The 18,037-nt window shown below is 34.4% G+C and overlaps 3 protein-coding genes across 9 annotated transcripts; 1 reads left to right on the top strand and 2 right to left on the bottom strand.

Moving 5' to 3' along the window:
• Positions 1-1,238: 1,238 nt before the first annotated feature.
• On the bottom strand, positions 1,239-5,999 carry LOC107429823 (protein NLP7). 2 transcript variants are annotated; one of them, XM_025079022.3, is made up of 6 exons: positions 5,454-5,999; positions 4,105-4,682; positions 3,872-3,919; positions 2,801-3,740; positions 2,081-2,673; positions 1,828-1,989 (listed from the first exon to the last, which is right to left on the bottom strand). In XM_025079022.3, exons 1-6 carry the CDS (start codon positions 5,731-5,733, stop codon positions 1,960-1,962), a joined length of 2,469 nt encoding a protein of 822 aa, XP_024934790.1. In that variant the 5' UTR covers positions 5,734-5,999; the 3' UTR covers positions 1,828-1,959. The 2 variants fall into 2 exon arrangements, with proteins under 2 accessions (XP_015896060.1, XP_024934790.1); XM_016040574.4 differs by having other exon boundaries at positions 1,239-2,673; positions 5,454-5,997.
• A 5,078-nt stretch (positions 6,000-11,077) lies between these two features.
• On the bottom strand, positions 11,078-13,351 carry LOC107429799 (uncharacterized). The gene is made up of 5 exons (XM_016040548.4): positions 13,159-13,351; positions 13,029-13,059; positions 12,799-12,905; positions 11,889-11,923; positions 11,078-11,396 (listed from the first exon to the last, which is right to left on the bottom strand). Exons 2-5 carry the CDS (start codon positions 13,029-13,031, stop codon positions 11,329-11,331), a joined length of 213 nt encoding a protein of 70 aa, XP_015896034.1. The 5' UTR covers positions 13,032-13,059; positions 13,159-13,351; the 3' UTR covers positions 11,078-11,328.
• Positions 13,352-13,558: 207 nt separating this feature from the next.
• On the top strand, positions 13,559-17,959 carry LOC107429776 (uncharacterized). 6 transcript variants are annotated; one of them, XM_025079443.3, is made up of 12 exons: positions 13,559-13,872; positions 14,099-14,292; positions 14,478-14,558; positions 14,834-14,931; positions 15,084-15,312; positions 15,712-15,786; positions 15,866-15,963; positions 16,099-16,342; positions 16,804-16,920; positions 17,010-17,270; positions 17,384-17,445; positions 17,621-17,959. In XM_025079443.3, exons 2-12 carry the CDS (start codon positions 14,100-14,102, stop codon positions 17,789-17,791), a joined length of 1,629 nt encoding a protein of 542 aa, XP_024935211.1. In that variant the 5' UTR covers positions 13,559-13,872; position 14,099; the 3' UTR covers positions 17,792-17,959. The 6 variants fall into 6 exon arrangements, with proteins under 6 accessions (XP_024935211.1, XP_024935208.1, XP_024935210.1 ...); XM_025079440.3 differs by having other exon boundaries at positions 14,058-14,292; positions 15,712-15,762; XM_025079442.3 differs by having other exon boundaries at positions 14,058-14,292; positions 16,099-16,262; positions 16,808-16,920.
• Positions 17,960-18,037: the final 78 nt, after the last annotated feature.

Raw genomic sequence — 18,037 nt, 5'->3', positions numbered from 1 at the left:
ATGGAACATGGAATATGGGAAATCTATCAATTTATAGAATAACTTTAATTCAATGAACCAATCTTTCATTGCTTTCTGGTTGTCCAGATTTCCCTTTTCTTTTTTCTTTCCATTTTTGGCAACGTAAAAAGGAAGGGACTCGACCCCTTTTTTTTTTTTTTTTTTTTTTTTTTGGGCTTTAGTATTGCTTTTAGATACGTATGCATGCAGAAATATTGTTAGTCCCACTGGTAGTCATCAATGTGTATCTCACAGATCTATGGCATGCTGCCACATGGCAGTGTTAGGGCCTTAGAAGAGGACATATAGCATAGGGTGTACTTTTATGGTCCATATCACTTTCCCTTGCCTGTGCAATCTTTGTTGTCCAATCACATGATGACACCTTGCTGCTAAATCCGATTCTCTATTGTCCAGAAGTAATAACAAAACAAAATGTTCGCATTCGTTAGCCTCTCGAGTTCCCAACTCATACTGATTTATTTATGTCTTATTTTGGTAATACTCAACTCATGCTGGTATCGTATGGGGATGGAAGTCAAATATATTCCTTTCCTTGTAGATAAGTATGTTTACTGTTCCTTTCATAAAAAAAATAAAAAATAAAAAAAGGATGTTTTCTGTTAGGATGTTTTCTGTAATAGACCATGTTTGATAATTTGTGTGTCCCACCCATGACACATACATTCATTTAATTATTTAGTAACAAATAATAAAATCTATTCATTCAAAAGTTCCAACACACCAAATAATAAATAAATATATAAAAAGGAAACAAAACAAAACAATGTTTTAGTCAGAAACGAAAATGGGTCTGCATTTTTAATTGGGTCTCTTGAGTTTGCCCAGTTGGTCCTTTATATCCAAAGAGAGAATTCTATTTAGACACACTGGTTGGGAGATCTCAAGACTATAGTCATGCTTGCATAATACCACAGAGCAAGCTTTAAAGTTTAGCTGCTTGCTAGAAAACTCAATGGAAGCAGCGCTCATGGCTTTTGTTAAGAGGGTTTTGGATTGTTAGCTTACTGGGGTATTGAACAATGAATGACAGCGGCCATTTCTAGTGATTGAACCTCTGAAAATTGGCTAGCTGCTCATACATTGCTGAATGGTATCAACACTATAATCTTAATGCTTTGGATTAACAAGCTAATTCACTTGATTACCTCCTAAATTGGGGGATAAGTTTCAAGGAACGCTTCGAAACGGAAACATCTCAGAATGTTTAAAGAAAATTTCAAAACATTTTTGAGTTTTATTTGCTTTTTTTTTATACTTTTTTTTTTTTTTTAAAATCCATATATTAGCCATATAACATTAAAAGGGGTGAAAGGTGAAAATATTACATAGACAACTGGGATTTCTACAATTTCACTCAAAAATTTTCTAACTGAAACAAAAGCCCTAGTAACTAAAATATACACCTTGACTTTCCCAGCATCCTATAGAAATTTGTTACAAATTGAACGTATATACAATCTAATCTTCACTCAGTGCTCTCACAGGAGCTACCAAGATTTGGCATTATGTCATGGACCAAAAGTCTAATCATATTGCTGCCTGATGATATGCAAATATCCATGCATTCTTGGAGGTCTGCATCGCATGCTATCAGAACCCATTCATGGTCATCATCCATATATTTGATATCAAATGTACCTACCTCCAATTTCAATCGTTTCGCCACTTCCTCTTTTAGCTCCACAATACCAGAACCTAAAGTGATCCGGAATCTTATGATATCTTCTCTATATGTAGCCTTTATGGTGACACTCTTCATTTCTTGCCTTGGTTTAAGATGTGACGTTGTTGGGGCAAGTGTTCCCATTGGTAGCTTGGTAGCCAGGTCCAAGCATTGAGGGTTTACCCAACAAAACTCTGGAACCTGTTCATCCAAAATTGCATCTGCTGTAGGACACAGATTTCTCAAATCTTTTGAACTTCCAGCATCCTCAATCAGCATTCTCCCAAATGGTTCTTGAGATTCTGTCGTCACAAGAGCGTCTATTGAGCATGCAACTGGAAATTTAAGTAGTTCATCTGTAGGTTGTAATGCTGACTCAGGTGAGACATCTACCTTAACACATTGCTCATGGATGGAAGAAATAGGATCCTTTATGATTGTAGTTCCATTCGCAGGACTATCTTGGCATGAAGCCAGGTAGTCCTTTTCAGCTGCACTTCCATTTGCGGGACTACCTTGGCATGAACCATGAGAAGTGGGGGTCCCAGCACTTGCTTCCCTTGAGCTGCTTCCTGATTTGGACTGGTTCAAGCCTCTACCAATCTCTGGCAAGAATCTAATATTTTCGTGAATGAGTTCCTCTGGCCTCAATACCCCTCCCAGCAGCGGTTCTTCCATTCCAGCCAATCCCTCTCTTCCTAGTGAAAAAGATGTTTGTTGTTTTTTCTTTTCTGTTAGAGGTTCACAGGCTTTAGGACTTGGGGAATTAGTCCCATTTAACATAAAAGGCTGAGAAACAGAGGCTACGGAAACAGGAAGTGGACTCGAACTAAGAGGAGTTAACCCAAAGGCTCCTTCAGCACCTTGGACAGATTCAATTACACGTTTTAGCTTAGAGAGGGAACGGTTGACCTTGTTGATCTTGCGAGATGGCCAGCGGGGGATTCCATGCTGTCTACAAATGCGTTTCATAGTAGTAGGGCAAACTGCAAAGCAATATCGTTTATGAGAAAAGTATATTTCAATTGCAAATGTACGTAAATAAACCAAGGCAGATAATACAGACATTAGTATATTTTTAGAAGCAATATTTGAAAGCAACAAGAAACATACCACCAAGGCTTTTAGCAGCATCTTTAAGACTCCCAGCAAAGTATTGTTGAAGAACCTCTAGACTAATTGATTTCTCAGTCTTTCCACGTTTCCTCTCTGATGTTTTTTTAGTGTCTTTGCTCTCTCGTAAAGAAACATGACTGTGGCTTCTGCCATCCTGAGCAGCAGTGCTCCGATCATTTGCAGCACAAAAGTCCTCAATTAATTGGTGTGGTGATGAATCTGGCTGCACTATATCTCCTACATTTGATAATATGTTAGGCCCTGGGGATGATTCTGGGGATTGGGAAACCTGAATACATTCAAGTCTTGAATCAAGTCCCTCACTTGAAGAAGCTTGAATGATTTCAACAAACACTTCCTCATCAAATCCAACTCCAGAAGCAACCCTGAGACTCTGGAAATGCTTCTTCATTGTTGCCAATAGAGAGCCCAGGAAAATTTGTTGTTGACTACTGTCTGATATACTAGGGGGCAGGAAAAATTCTAGAATGTAATCATCATCTCCAGTATGAGTGCTCCGTAAGCAGATTGCAAAACAGCTGGTTAATCCAAACATGCGTGCATAGTGCACCAAGGGGTACTCAATTTTGCAGAATTGGGTAATATCTGCACAGAAGCATAAGTTATGGGTCAGAAATGCCCTTCCAGCAACTCCTTGACCCTTTTGTAAGTGATGCTCAAGACATGCCTCGCGGAAACGCCACATGGAAGAATCTATGATATAGAATGCTACATCAGTTATGGACATACAGACTTGTCCCATGCAACTTCCATCAAAGCTAGTACAGCTCTTCTTCAGGCCACCACCATAAGTCAAAACATTGCGATGCATGCAAGGAACCCAGGTCTGAGCCATTGGCAATTTGTGAGTTTCACACACCACTGTGAGTATCTCCAAAATTTCTGTCAACGCATTTTGGCGACCTTCATTACAAATCTGGTTTACAAGAATTGCCAAGTATTTTCGTCTGTGAGAATGGAGGAGGAAGAAATGAAAGAAATCCAGACTTACATTCCTGGTTTTCAAAAGCACAAACAAATTTGGAAAGCATAATAGTTGCAACTCACCTGAGTGCCTGTGTGATCCAATATCTCTGAACTTTTCAAATTTACTGCCTGCAGAACAGCTGAAAATGTGAGAAACAAATTTCACTATTTGTGCACCTTTACATTTTCCAGATGCAGGACAAAACAGTAAAATAATCATACAGGAAAGCATTTCGTGAACATTATCCAACATTCACCACGTGTGCATAATACATAATATTTTATGCATATGGAAAATGGGAAGAAATACCAACCTCAAGTGCTTTGCAAACTTTATCAACCTCAGGTGCATAGTTGATCTTTGGGGAAGTCATTATGAGCTCAAGCACACCAACACACGCCTGTCCAGAAGGCTCAAACACAGGCACAGCCAAGGTTCCCTGGACGTTGTAATGCTGAGCATGACCAAGCCTGGGATACTCTCTGATGGAGTAGTACTGCACATTTGGAGTCCATTCAGGTAACTTTTGCCGGAAAACACGGCCAGGAAGCCCAAGTGCTCCCTCACTATCACCATCCACAGAAAACATATACATCAGGGAGACCATCCTATACTGATGAAGTCCATTACTATGTGGATCAAGAACAAAAGGTTGTCCTGAAGTTGCGAGTACATATTGACAACCATTTTTTACTGGTGCCCAAACCTGAGCTAGAATATGCTGGTCGGTTGAGTCCTTCAAGTATCGAAGTGCTTGATTCATCTTCTCTTTGATTAAACAATATCCATCTAGATTTTCAATTGGTGCCGGTCCCAAAAGTGGGGATATCCACACTCTCTTGTCTTCATTCATCTTCTCTGCTGGCGTTTCCGTTACCGAATTGGAGTCACCTGTATTTTGTGAGATTTCAGGGCAAAATAAACTTCATGAGTGGACACACTGGTATTATTACTAAGGACTGCAAGAACTAAAAGAAACAATACCACGAGAGTTTCTTACAAGATGATCAATTGAATTTGTTTTTTCAGTTCCAAACTATGAACTAAGAAATCTTCACAAATCGGTAATGTGCCAAATTTAGATATAAACAAATAATAAAAAAATTCAGAAAAGAAGATTTAGAATAGTACAGTTTCCAAATTTAAAATATGTCTCAACAGGAGGATTTCAGAGTGCCTTAAAAAGGGGGGTATTTTTGGATGCTGAGGGAAAAAAGATAATATATTCCAATTTCAGCAGTTTACGTTGTTTGGTTCCCGAGAGAGTATACCCAAAATAGGAAGAAAAAGAAAAAAAACTGTAGCACTCCATAGAAATGCCAACAAGTGTTCCTTAGTTGAAATCACTTTCCAGAAAGAAACACGGGAAAGCTTATCCTATCTTAAAAATCCCTTTTTTTTTTTTTTGGTATATCATCCTGCTTGTCAACAAGCAAACAGAAATTAAAAAAACTTTCCAGGAAAAAATATAAGAACTTTATGCTAAAGTTACGAACTTCATATACATTTCCGATCAGAAAAAGCATATCCAACACGAAACATAGCAAAAAACCGACAGACCCACATAGGAAAAAACGAATCAAAGCTGCGAAAAGGAACAAAAACCCCATAAAAACATAGACCCACAAAGAGCAAAAGGGAAAAAACATAAAATAAACTCACAGGAAATCATTCGAGGGCAGTCAGCGATGGGTGAGTTAACATTGCCAGCGAGCTTTTCGTCGTTGTCTCCGTCACAAAAAGCCCAGAGAGGAGAATAAGGCTGCTCAGTTGACGAGAAGGTAAGCGGAGACATGGGATTTGAAACAAAGGCGATCTGATCCAACGGCCATGGACTTGCGATTTCCAGGTCGAAGTCCATAAGAGCTGCTTCTCGGACGTCGTCCACCACGTCCTTTGACTTTGGCGGGAAGGATGGAGTTTCCTCCTCGGATTCGGACATTTTTCCTAGGGGAAGTGTTTGGTTTCCGGGAAAACTCTCTCTGTGGAAAGAAAAGAGTCGGCAAGGTAGAAAGATGAGCGTTGCTGTTGTTTTTTTGGCTTTTGCTGTTGCTGTTGTTGTTGTTGGTAAAATGCAGCAGAGAGCGATTCCATGGAATCCAACAGTTTTTTACAACTTGCTTTCTTTCAAGTTGCTTAAACTCATAAAATATGGAGCAATTATTCCATGTTGCTCACGAGTACCAAATCTTCCCTGTAATCAAATATAATTTATTTATTTATTTATTTTTTGTTTTTCGGATCATACAATATCAAATAATTTATGTTCATGATTTGTCTTTCTTGTTTTATTTTATTTTATTTGTCAAATTCATTTTATGATAAAATAAAAGAACCATTTTTCAACTCCTTGTTGTTCAAAAGTTTCACTAATTGAAGAAGAAAAAAAAAAAAAAAAAGCTTCATTTATTCTCCACAAAGGACAATTGATACGTGAAAACCTGTATTCTTCTTTGGAATTTATTTTATAATAAAATACATTTTTTAAACTTATAATTTGTTTATTTATTTTCTATCCTCGAAATCAAATTAAATAACATAATTATTGTGGTTGATGGATGTCAAGTAAAAATCTATATGACAATTTATCGCCTACTTAAAGTTGTTAATGTTACATGGGCAATATATAAGTAGAATAGAACAGTAAATTTTCAACATTGCAACATTGGTGTAGGTCAGAATCTAATGTACATATATACTATATAGGTGTGCGATCTAAATCTATGTAATTTTTTTGGTAGAAAATCTAAATCCGTACACAATGGAAGAAAGATAGCAATAAGGATTTTTTTTATTTTTTATTTTTTTGGTTTCTTGGATAGTAAGGAAGATTGTGATAAGTGGTGTGGTTATTGAGTGGTAGAGATCTGAAACATTGTGGTCCTCTAATCTTTCTTAAACTTCTCATCATTACGCCCATATATTCCCTTTCAAAAAAAAAAAAAAAGAAACAAGGGAGATGTGGTCTCCCCCAGCACATACAAACAAGTATTTAATCCCTATTTCCATCCCATTTTCAAAACAAAATAAATCCTAAATTCAGATTTACATGTTTTGCAACTTCACAAGTCAAAAACAAACAAAAAAAACAAAAAGGGAAAGGATAACCCTGGAAGGTTGAAGGAAATAGGAAAACAGAATCTACAATAAAAAAATGTAATACCAAGTAAGTGCGCATAGCCTATGATACAATTACCAAAAGGAAGCCTCTAGTTTTTTGATAATCGTTTTCTGATTCAACCAGCATGTTGCATCACTGTTTTTGTTTTATTATGGAGTAAAAAAACAAAAAAAAAAAAAAAAATTGAAAAATTAATGCTGAGACAAAGCAAATTGACTAGTGGGTCTCACACTTTGGTTATTATACAAACTAATAGAAAAATGAGCAAGTTGTTAACTTTTTAACATATTGAATTAGCTCTATATATACAAATTAGATTTTGTTTAATCTTATAAATGAATTTATGATTGGCCCACTTCCTAGCACTATTATATAAGGAGCGGTACTATACATTTCAATAAATAAGATTACCTCACACATCATTTCTTTTTCTTATATATTGTATAAAAACGAAAATGAGAAAGAGTTTACTATTCTACTATTGTTTAAACGAAAGAAATGGTCAATGTGATGCTGAATCTAGACATAGTTATTTTACTTTCCATAATGTTGCAAGTGTGAAATCCAATACTATTAATACAGTTGTTTTTATTTGGACAGTGATTTGTGAATAAGCAGTACATTTGTTTTTTTGGCAAGCGATGCATATGGATATAATATAATGGACCCATTAGAAAGACATTGACAAAATTGGTTATATCGATGAAGGCCATGTAAGTTCCTTATTCTAAGAAAAAAAAAACAAATTAAAAAAAATCAATAATTTTCAGATAATCATCAATGAGACATCAATAATTTTGTAATACATTATGCTTAAAACTTTCTTCTATCTCTTTTTGCCTTTTGGTTGATGTGGACTTTGCATTGTTTCTTACAGCTCTACTTCCACGTCCTACGAACCATATATATATATATATATATATTTTTTAATTATGATATTTGAACAGTAAATCCCAAAATGACCACCATAGAGTTGAGGACATTCTCCATCACTGAATTTGTATATATAATTGATTTTGTACTGTATATATATATATATATTTTCTGAATGCACTGTATATATATATATATAGAAAAATTTTATAATATAAATGTTTATATTTTTTATTGTCCGAATATTTTTAAAAAATAACACTTTTAAAAAAAATTTGTTATTTATGTAAGATAGTATTAACTATTATTTTTTAAAAATCATTGTATTTTTTAACATCCATACAAATATATACATATATATATATATATATATTATATTTATAATGTAGATATCTGTATTTTTTATTGTTCGAATATTTTTAAAAAATAATATTTTTTAAAAAAATTATTATTTTTGTAAGATAGTATTAACTACTATTTTTTAAAAATCATTATATTTTTTAGCATCAATACAAATATATATATATATATATATATATTTGTGAGCGTTAACATGGAATAAGATTGAAGAATATACTAGAATGAAGACTTCGCTAGCTTGCTTGCTTTTACTGTTATCATGCTGAGTTGAGGAAAGATAAATGAAGGGCATGATCTCTTCCTTTTTTATTTGTTTTGTTTTTCATTCTATATATATATATATATATATATTTTTTCCCTAAAAGACTGCAAAATAGAGAGAAGACGAAAACTAAGTTATTATGGTTTTTTATTTTTATTTTTTTCTTTGCACAACCAACCCCACAAATCTTCTTTCTATTTGTTCCCAAAAAAAAAAAAAAAAAAAAAAAAAAAAAAAAAAGGAAAAGAAAAAAACTAATAATCTTCTTGTCTCATACCTCATGGTATTTCATGCTGGCACATATAACCCCACTTCAGGAAAAGTACTGAAAATTACACCTTTGAAGCACCAATCTATTGGCTGATCAAGTGGAAATGTATTTGATGCTACACTAAGTGCAATATATGGAATTCTTATTAAGGCTATTCTAGTCAATTGTGAGGCAAGAAATGAAAGTACTTTTGAGAATATGCATAGTCCAGCTTCAGATTGCTAAAAGGCTATTTGTTTCTTGGACAGATTATAGATCTATGTTTTCAAAGATGAAAATAATTTCGATTATTTAGTAGCTTCAGATTGCTAAAAGGCTATTTGTTTCTTGGACAGATTATAGGTCTATGTTTTCAAAGATGAAAATAATTTCGATTATGTAATTTTAAAAATTTCTTTCTATTCAAGGATATTGTAACAAGTAGAGAGAAATTGTTAAGAAAAATAGGTTTTCTGCAAGCGTTCTATAATCATATAACTGGATAAGGAATCATTAAGCAAAGAAAGAATCTGGAAATGGTGGACCAAAATATTCTTGGTGTTTTTTTTTTTTTTTTCAATATTTCTCAGTGGGGTTTGGAGGCTGCTCTTTGTTGAACAGATCCAAATTCCCATTGGAGAACATCTTTAAAGTTGTATGGGAATTCAATTTGGCTAATGATGTGTACCATTTATAGTTTTATGAAACATATAAAAAACTCCTCACACCTCATGCCGCTTCATCTTCACAGTCATATGTCACAATGATAAAGATCCCATATACATAAAATAATAAAATAAAAAAAATTATTGCATAAGAAATAAAGAAAAAATGAAAAGGAAGTCCACCGCCATAGCTTTAGTTAGTGCACAGCATATAATATACAATTACAACCTCCAATTGGGTCAACAAAATTGTGGCAAACTTTACTCAAAAATGATAAAACAGAATAAACTAACAAAAAGAAAAAAATGTAAAAGTCAACTAAACATAGTAAACAACGATTTATGTTGCCTTCTTTAGCAAATTATATAAAAGAGAAAGTGAGATGGCACAAATTATTGATTGCTAACCACACCAGAAACGAAAAATAATAATAATAATAAAATGGTCTAATAATAATAATAAAATGGTCTATTCACCACGTACAGACTATACCAAAATCAGATAAGAATTTTCGAAATATCTTTTATAAGGATTCCTTTTGTTGGATTTTAAAATAAAGTTTTATGTTTTTTTTATCCTTTTAGAATTTTACTATCTTTACTATACATATATATAATTTATAAATATATTTTTAAATCGTAATTTTTAAAACAAGCAATTCAAAGAGTTAGGCTGACATGACCATTCATGATTCGTTGAGCATATCACAGTTCATAGTGTGGGTGGTATATATTTATGACAGCCAAGTTGCTCTCCATATACTTGTTAGAAGCGTCCATTATTCCAACACATATGGGGTCAACTTGCTGTTTTCTATTATATACCTTTTTTTTTTTTTTTTTTGTGAGCCTATAAGAAAACCAATTGAACTGCAACTGGCAATATACATATACATATACATATATATACCACTGATGGTACATGGGAAGAAGAAACATTGTGATCAAGTTGTCCAAGAAACAGAGACATTTGCAAACAAATTGCAATCTGTGAAAAGACAAATAATGAAATAATGGGTTTTTTATAAATTGGTTCATTTTGGTGATGAAATATAGGGTAACAAGAAACATAGTCAAGTTGTCTAAGAAACCGAGACATTTTCAAACAAATAGGCTTTTTTTTTATTTTATTTTATTTTTTTATTTGGGGTAAAACTCAAACAAATAGGCTTAAGTACACATAAGTACTGCAGATGTACATTGTTTTATTATAAAATCTCATTAGTTTTAGATGAAGAATAATTTTCTATATCCTTTAGTTTGCCATTGATGATCAATGTAGCTCTAGATATGTAGGTCTGTGTTAGGAAAGTCAAGATCATAATGTTCTATTTGCATAGGTTCGAGAATGATTATTTGTTTTATGTAATAGGGTTTTCCTGTCATCAATTCATCTGAACATATCTCCATTTATTATTATTATTATTATTATTATTTTGCAACACGTTATTATTAAAACGTTTAATGGCAAAATAAGGAAAATCAATGATCAGTTTTGGAGGATACTCTTTGAACGTTAATTATGATTTTATGCAAATTACCAGCAAATTTTTGATATTATGAAAATTGTCATTAATTATTTTGTAAAAATTTCACATAGAACCCTTACGCAGGATAGACCACAACTATTTTTCAGCAAGATGAAGTTTAAATCACTTTAATTGGCATTTATTTAACTTTACCAGTCATATATTATCAAAATTTGTATATCTCTCATTCTAGTCGACCTGAAGCTGCTTCAAGAAATGCAAAAAGTTTCAAGAAACTGGTTTTCCATTGATTTCAAGCACAAAAGTTAAATCACTTCCTGTTTCCACCTCGTGGTAGGAAAAAAGAAAGCAACTTGACATTTAGCAAGGCACATAAAATTTCTCTACTCGAATAAGTCATAATCAAGACATTCCTATAATCCAAATATGATTGGCAGCTCCGGAAACCATCGACTAAAAGTGTACCACGTTGCACTACTCCCCTCCAGGGTAGGGTACAAATGAATACCTCTTAGCTTAGAAGAATATGATTGAGACTCCCATCGTGAAGCATCCAGCAGCCACCCAAGGACTCAAACGTTCACCTGTTTCAAGTGGCCACACAAAGTCATTCCACCATAAAATGACTTCACGAGGTAAAAACTTAAAGAGGGGTTTTTATTGCTAGCTTGTGCAGGTGATATCTAAGTAAAAGTTAGCATATCTTCTTTGACTTACAACAGACCAAGACAAAGATGGTCAAATCATCAAGCTGAGGTTTCCAAATCAAAAAGCAAGACCACTAACCTATTCCCATTTTTTTAATATACATTCTCCATGGGTGGTCTACATACGTAAATGGGAACCTGTGCATCAAGACATATTAAGGTGGGAATTTCCTTAGCCATGATTTTCTCATATTAGGATAAGTCCTAAAGTGTTGCTTTCATCATGTAAGCTACCCTGGTTGGTTGTTTATTTAATTTTGCTTTTTCATTCTTTAGTGCGCACAAGATGATGATAAAAGCAGCATTTAGTTTCAAATGCCATTCGTGTGAAGTGATGCAAATTATGTATTCAACTACTTTAAGCCCTACCTATTCTAGCTGCCTTCCAAAAGAATCCGCGGAACCTGCCAGAAGGACAAACCTGATAAGAACATAGCTTGATTTGAATATAGACATTTATACACAGAGCTAGACCACAAAAAGAAAGCAAATAATAATACTGAGAAGAACAACTAGTTGGTGCAAATAGGAAACACCAAAGCAAAAAAGGAAAATAAACTTGCAAAAGTGAACATTAATTCCACTACACATAGCGAGAGACTATGTCCTCTATGCTGTAAGCTTACCCAAAATCATATCCCAAAAAATAATAGAATCCTTTATTTCACACCACGAACACTAAACTGTGACACTTAGTCTTTTCCTAACCAATTCTTTTCTGCAATGCTTGAACTGTATTCACAATACGTGGTGGCGGATGAAAGCCAAAAATCAAATATAACGTCAAATTGTTTAACCTAAGCTAATATAATCTGCACCCCAACCTGTGATGCCAGCTCAGATAAGTACTTCCTCCAATATCAACTGAGAAACAGCCATATCTATCTTCATAATCCATAATTCTACTTTCAGTACCGAAACAAAAGACCCCCAATACAAGCCTGAAATAGCTGATTCACAACTTCATGAATCCATATAAACATTGACACTCGGAACCAACAAGCAAATGCACTTTTAGTCCATTTACTCAAACCTTTAACACTAGACAGATTATACAAATCTCCCAAGTTACTAATATTGATGCTAATAGTCAATGAAAATCTTATTAAAGTTTGATAATTTCTTCTAGCTTTCAGCCCCCAGGAAGGGGAAATAAAAAAAAAATCTATAGAAGCATGGTTCAGATCAAAGCAACGCATTATCTATTCAAAAACGAAATTACAAGTTCATAGTAATGCAAAAGGAAAAATTACAAGAAGAGAGAAGGTAAGGAACAAACCCAGTTTTCTGTTCAAGGAAGGTTGGGAACTGCATCTTCAAGAAAGTGCATGTGCAAATCACCAACAACACCACCGTCAAGAACGAATTGAAATTGAAAAGCGCCGACTACATTCGCAAATATATTGAAAAATTAGAAAAAATAAAAAATAAAGAACCTGAAAATTTCAATCAAATCGGAGATAATTTATTCGGAAACTAATTCAGTAACTAGAAGGGATTGGCATCAACCATTTCTGGTTTTCTTTGAATTCGTTCAGATCTGCAGGGAAAATGGTGCAATAGCAAATTAGCAATAATTAAATCCAAATAACAACTAAAATATGCACAGAACAGTAAATAGATAGAGACAAAGGCTTGCCTGAGGATCTAGGTCACTCTAAGCTAGGGTTTACGAAGATTTGCAAGAGATTAAAACTGTGGAGCTCACTGATTCTTCCACAGATTGATGACCGATCGACTAAGGCGTTTGAAACTTTTTCACGCCTTTCTTTCGCTTAAAGAAACGCTAACACAAATGGCGGTTCTGGGCAAAGCAATCAGCCAACAGAGAGAAACCGAAGTTGTGAATTTGGTGCTCTTCGGCAAAACGACATGCTGAAAAACTATTCATCTTTGTACGGTATGTCGTTTTCTGTTTGTAACTCGTAATGTATCACTGTGAACTCCAACACACGCCACGTGGTGAAGTATATTATTGTCTTGCCGAAAAGGCCCACTGAATCTGGCAAATATTACGATGCTCAGCCACTATAAAATGCGGCACGGTTTCGCTCTTACCAAGAGATTCCCGCCATTTCGAAACACAGAAATGAGACCGAAAGGCACTCTCTGAAAAATCTTCATCGTCTTCTCGATTCGTTAGCGTTTTCAGATTATTACTTCGGATTTTTCGGAATTCTTTATTTTTTTTTTTCAAATTTTGTTTTTGGTGAAGAATTTATTCTCTGATTTATTTTGAGAGACTGCTATGGAGGATGTAAAGCGATGGAGCGTGACCTACACGAAGCACTTGAAGCAGAAGCGCAAGGTTTATCAAGACGGTTTATTGGACCTCCATACCCCAACAAACAAGGTTCTGAATTACAATTATTCAGAGAATTAAGTTTTTTTTTTTTGGTTATACTTCAATTTCAATTCTGTTTTCCTTTTTTAGGCGTTTAAATTTTAAATTTTTTGTTTTTTAAAATTCGGAGGTAGAGAAATTTTGTATATCTAATACTTGTGTTTGGTTGCCCGGAAACTGAACTTTGGTTACAGCTACTGCTGTACGATGACTGCGAGAAACTCTTGGAATGCAGGATGTTGAAGAAAGACGAAGTGGTTAGCTGCGGCGAAACACTCACATTCAATGCTTACCTTGTTGATGTTAATGCCTCCGAGGGAGATCAAAAACCTGCTACGCCTGCTTCGACTTCATTTGCAAGAGATTGTAAAATAGTTGGGAAAAACAAATTGCGACCGACTCTGAGTCCGTCTCAAAAGATTATAAGAGGTTCGATTCTCGAAATTTAGCAAATATGTAGTGATTTATTTCTGTTAGAATATGTTAATTTAGGTGAGTTTCGTGCATAAATCTCCGAAAAAATTTGTTTCGTTGTCATCGAAATATATTGCTTTTCTTTAATTGACAATGGCGCTATGCTTCTCAGTATGGTTTTGTGTTTGCTAACATTTCAGACTTTAAGAAGAGAGAAGTACGGAAGTATGCCACAACGCCGACCGCAACTAGTCCTGATTTTATGGAATCTAATACAAGAGGTCAGTCTTGAACCGGAATACAAGTAGAATTTGGATTTTTTTTTTTTTTTTTTTTTTTTTAATAATTATGTTAGTGCTATGAAATGGTTAAGTTTTGAAAAATTGTGCTGCCGCAACTTGGATGGCTCTTGGAGTCTATGTATTGTCTAGATGAGTCATGCTTACTTCTTAATTTTCATATGTCGTATTTCATTTGACTTTGATGATTTGCCATAGGAAGTTTTTGCGCTCTACACTGGTTTACTTTGATTCTAGTTGCTGTGTTCTCAATGTAGAATGGGAGGTGTTGTACACGACACAAATCACTCAAAAGGCTAAGAAGTATCATGATGGTTTTTTACAACTTTCAACTCGAGGATCCTTCGGGAGGCAGGTTGAGTTCTGAAAATACTTCCCTTAGTTTCAATTTTAGATGCTCAGTTCTCTTCTTAGTTGATAATTAATGATATTCAGGTTTTGAAATATTGGTTTGATGTTCTTAATCTTTTGTAAATTGTCTGACCCACTCTGTAAGTCCCTCTTCAGGTCATGCTGTATGATGCAAGCAGGAATCTCTTAGATAGCAGGTTCCTTAAGAATGATGAGGTGATAGAATCTGGAGAAGCAATAGCATTGGATGCTCATCTAGTTGAAATTGGAGAAAACCAGGGAGATCATAAAGTTTTTAAAGAAAATAATTGTAATGTTAATAAGGAAACAGGAACAGCGCCCGCAGAGCACCATGGTTCTCATGTCCAGAGACCTGTCGAAAAAGGTCAGTAAGTGAAATATTAATATTTTTCGGGTTGATATTCATATGCCTTTTTTTAAATATTGATTTGCACTATATCAATCTCCTTTCAGTGGATTCTTGCAAGTTATATTTACTCCTTTATTAGTATTCTCAATAAACAGAAGTGTGAAGCCTGTGTTGCCTCTTGCAAGTGTAGTAAATCCATCTAGTTTCTAGGATATAAGACTGCTTTCTTTCGCAGTTTCATCTTTTGAAGCCTTAAGATGCACTCCATTTTTTCCTTCAAACAACTAAGTAGTTACCTTCCCTTTCATGGTGCCATTTGAACCTTATATTGAGTTTTCTGATATTCTTTGCTTCAGAATAATTTAGACTTTAGATGATTGTCCATATTCGAGTTTGATGTTTACCTTATTCCAGGGTTTATTAAGAATGAATTCAACAAATTTGGGGCATCTCATAGCAGTAGAGGTACAACAGGATCTAGTACAAGAGGTTAACATGTTCAATCTGTTCAGGTTTTTCCCTGTTTTTGACTATCTATTCTCAGGTTAATGTTTTCTTTTCAATATAGAATGGAATGTCATGTACACTACACAATTAACTCAGAAGGCCAAGAAGTATCATGATGGTTTCCTACAACTTGCAAATTGTGGCTTGCGTGGGCGGCAGGTATCTTCTCTGAACTTATTATTTCATCTTCATAAGGTGATAATTGTCCAGGCATTGTAGCTAAACATCCTCTGTGCGGAGATAAACATAACGATAAAAGTCTGATTTTTTTTCTTTTGTTGATTTCCTGGTTAGGTCATGCTTTATGATTTAACCAGGAAACTCATCGACAGCAGATTCCTTAAAAAAGAAGAACTTATAGAATCTGGTGAATCATTGGCTTTTGCTACGCATTTGGTTGACATTGGAGAACCTGAAGTAAAAAAAGAACCTCCAGATAATTTGAATGTTCAAGGAAAGTGTTTCAATGTTCTTCAGAAAACAGGGAAAATGCACAGGCAACAGGAGCATCTTGCAGTCAATAATATTGTTCTTAAAGGTCCATAAGATGCATGCCAGACTGTTGCATTTTTCTGGTGGCAATTTAATAGGTCACTTATAATATTATTTATTCCATCTAATATGGATGCTTTTGATTCTTCTACCTTGTCCTGTGTTTCTTTTTTGATTTTTCTAAACTTCAGGAAAATGCATTACTTTGATGCGACTCCATAAGTAATATCTTAATAGTGTTGAACATAAAGATTTTCGTCTACTTCATTGGTTGGTATATTGATACTATTTAAATATGAATTAAATGGTCAATATCATGTAAAATCAAGAGATCAGTTTGATGCTTTTGACATAAATATTGGGTGGTTAGTGGAGATTTTTTTTTTCTTCTCTGTTCTATTCTACTTAAAACTATATGAGTGACCTTTGTTCTTATATTTTTGAGACTCATCCTTGCATGGTCCTTCATCTCTTTTCTCCTAATGTTGTTTTGGCCTGAATATGCAGGAAGACCTCATACGAATTCTTCTTCAGGGAAAGATGTAGACTTAAAAATTCTCTTTTCTAATGCTAACAAGACAAAAGCAAATGAGAAAGTCCCCATAGACAAGCCTTTACGTGACGGTATGTTATTGGTTATTTGGTTACTTGTTGAATCAGATTCATTTGTTATTTTAATTATTATTCTATAATTTAATCTTCTTCTGGTGCAGCCAGTCAAATTTTATCCATTCTCCAAAAGCCTAGGGCTCAGATAAGCATGGTTGAGGATGATACTAATGGCAGTACGACAAGATCAGTTTCACCCACAAAGGAGCCTCCAGTATCAGATGTTGTGGATTTGCATTTCCCTGAAGATGATGGACCACCAAGTTCATCATTGGCTCATCAGGAATTAAGTGAAAATGTGGACGCTAAAGAATCAAGAGAAAACGTAGTTCTCAAGAGACCGCCTGAAGTTGCATCTTCCAAAGGCAAGTTTTATTGCAACCTTTTTACTCTTGTAACACCCTTCACCATTTGGACCTCTTATATATAGTTTGAAATCCAAAAATATGACAAACTTAAACTGTTTTCAACTTTGCAGCATCATCTAGTTGTAAGGACAGTCAATTAGTCATGGGCACCGAGTCTGGAAACTCCTACCAGGTCTGATCCATCAACTTAAGGCTTTCATATAAATATGCCATTAGATGTTGTATTAACCATGCTTATCATACATATAGAAGCTTCTTTCATTTCCCTATTTATGAAGCGCATTTCTGAAATTCTCTAGCTTGGCTTTTAGTACAAAGTATAAAGCATCTGCATATTGTTCAAGCAGCTTTATTCAGACAACATGGAAGCAGACACTAGCAGTGATGAAGTAAATGCTTCTAATAGAGCAACTTCTGCTACCTGTGCTTCTTATGGTGATGATGACAGGAAGAAATCCGAGGAGCTTACATGTGCAAGGGAAACAGTTGAAGGTCCAAGTTTTGATCTTGGATTTTAAAATGATTATTGATTACAAATTTCCCTTGTGGAATGTAATCAAGCCACTGTCTACATGCTATTTTTGAAAACTGCATGTGGATGTTATATACCCGTCTCAAAAATTAAATGCCTATTATTGTACTAGCAATTTGATTAATTTCTCTGGCCATATTCTTTTAATTGTTGATCTTGGGAAATTTTGAATGTTTATAAATTTGATGAAATATTGGACAAATCCTTGAGATAGAGGGAATGACAATGTATA

The sequence above is a fragment of the Ziziphus jujuba genome, chromosome 6 (assembly GCF_031755915.1).
Source record: "Ziziphus jujuba cultivar Dongzao chromosome 6, ASM3175591v1".
Classification (NCBI taxonomy): domain Eukaryota; kingdom Viridiplantae; phylum Streptophyta; class Magnoliopsida; order Rosales; family Rhamnaceae; genus Ziziphus; species Ziziphus jujuba.
The sequence above is the reverse complement of the archived record's forward strand: the minus strand, read 5'-3'. Positions and strand labels throughout refer to the sequence as shown.

Coding starts and splice junctions, on each gene's coding strand:
- LOC107429823 (XM_016040574.4), bottom strand. CDS start 5,733: ATGTCCGAATCCGAGGAGGAAACTCCATCCTTCCCGCCAAAGTCAAAG. Junction 4,683..5,453: donor CTGCCCTCGAATGATTTCCT/GTGAGTTTATTT, acceptor CACAAAATACAG/GTGACTCCAATTCGGTAACG. Junction 3,741..3,871: donor TGGATCACACAGGCACTCAG/GTGAGTTGCAAC, acceptor CTTGTAAACCAG/ATTTGTAATGAAGGTCGCCA.
- LOC107429799 (XM_016040548.4), bottom strand. Junction 11,924..12,798: donor TTCCTTGAACAGAAAACTGG/GTTTGTTCCTTA, acceptor TCCTTCTGGCAG/GTTCCGCGGATTCTTTTGGA. Junction 11,397..11,888: donor TTGGAAGGCAGCTAGAATAG/GTAGGGCTTAAA, acceptor CACTTGAAACAG/GTGAACGTTTGAGTCCTTGG.
- LOC107429776 (XM_025079439.3), top strand. CDS start 13,768: ATGGAGGATGTAAAGCGATGGAGCGTGACCTACACGAAGCACTTGAAG. Junction 14,293..14,477: donor GTCTCAAAAGATTATAAGAG/GTTCGATTCTCG, acceptor CTAACATTTCAG/ACTTTAAGAAGAGAGAAGTA. Junction 16,343..16,803: donor CAATAATATTGTTCTTAAAG/GTCCATAAGATG, acceptor CTGAATATGCAG/GAAGACCTCATACGAATTCT.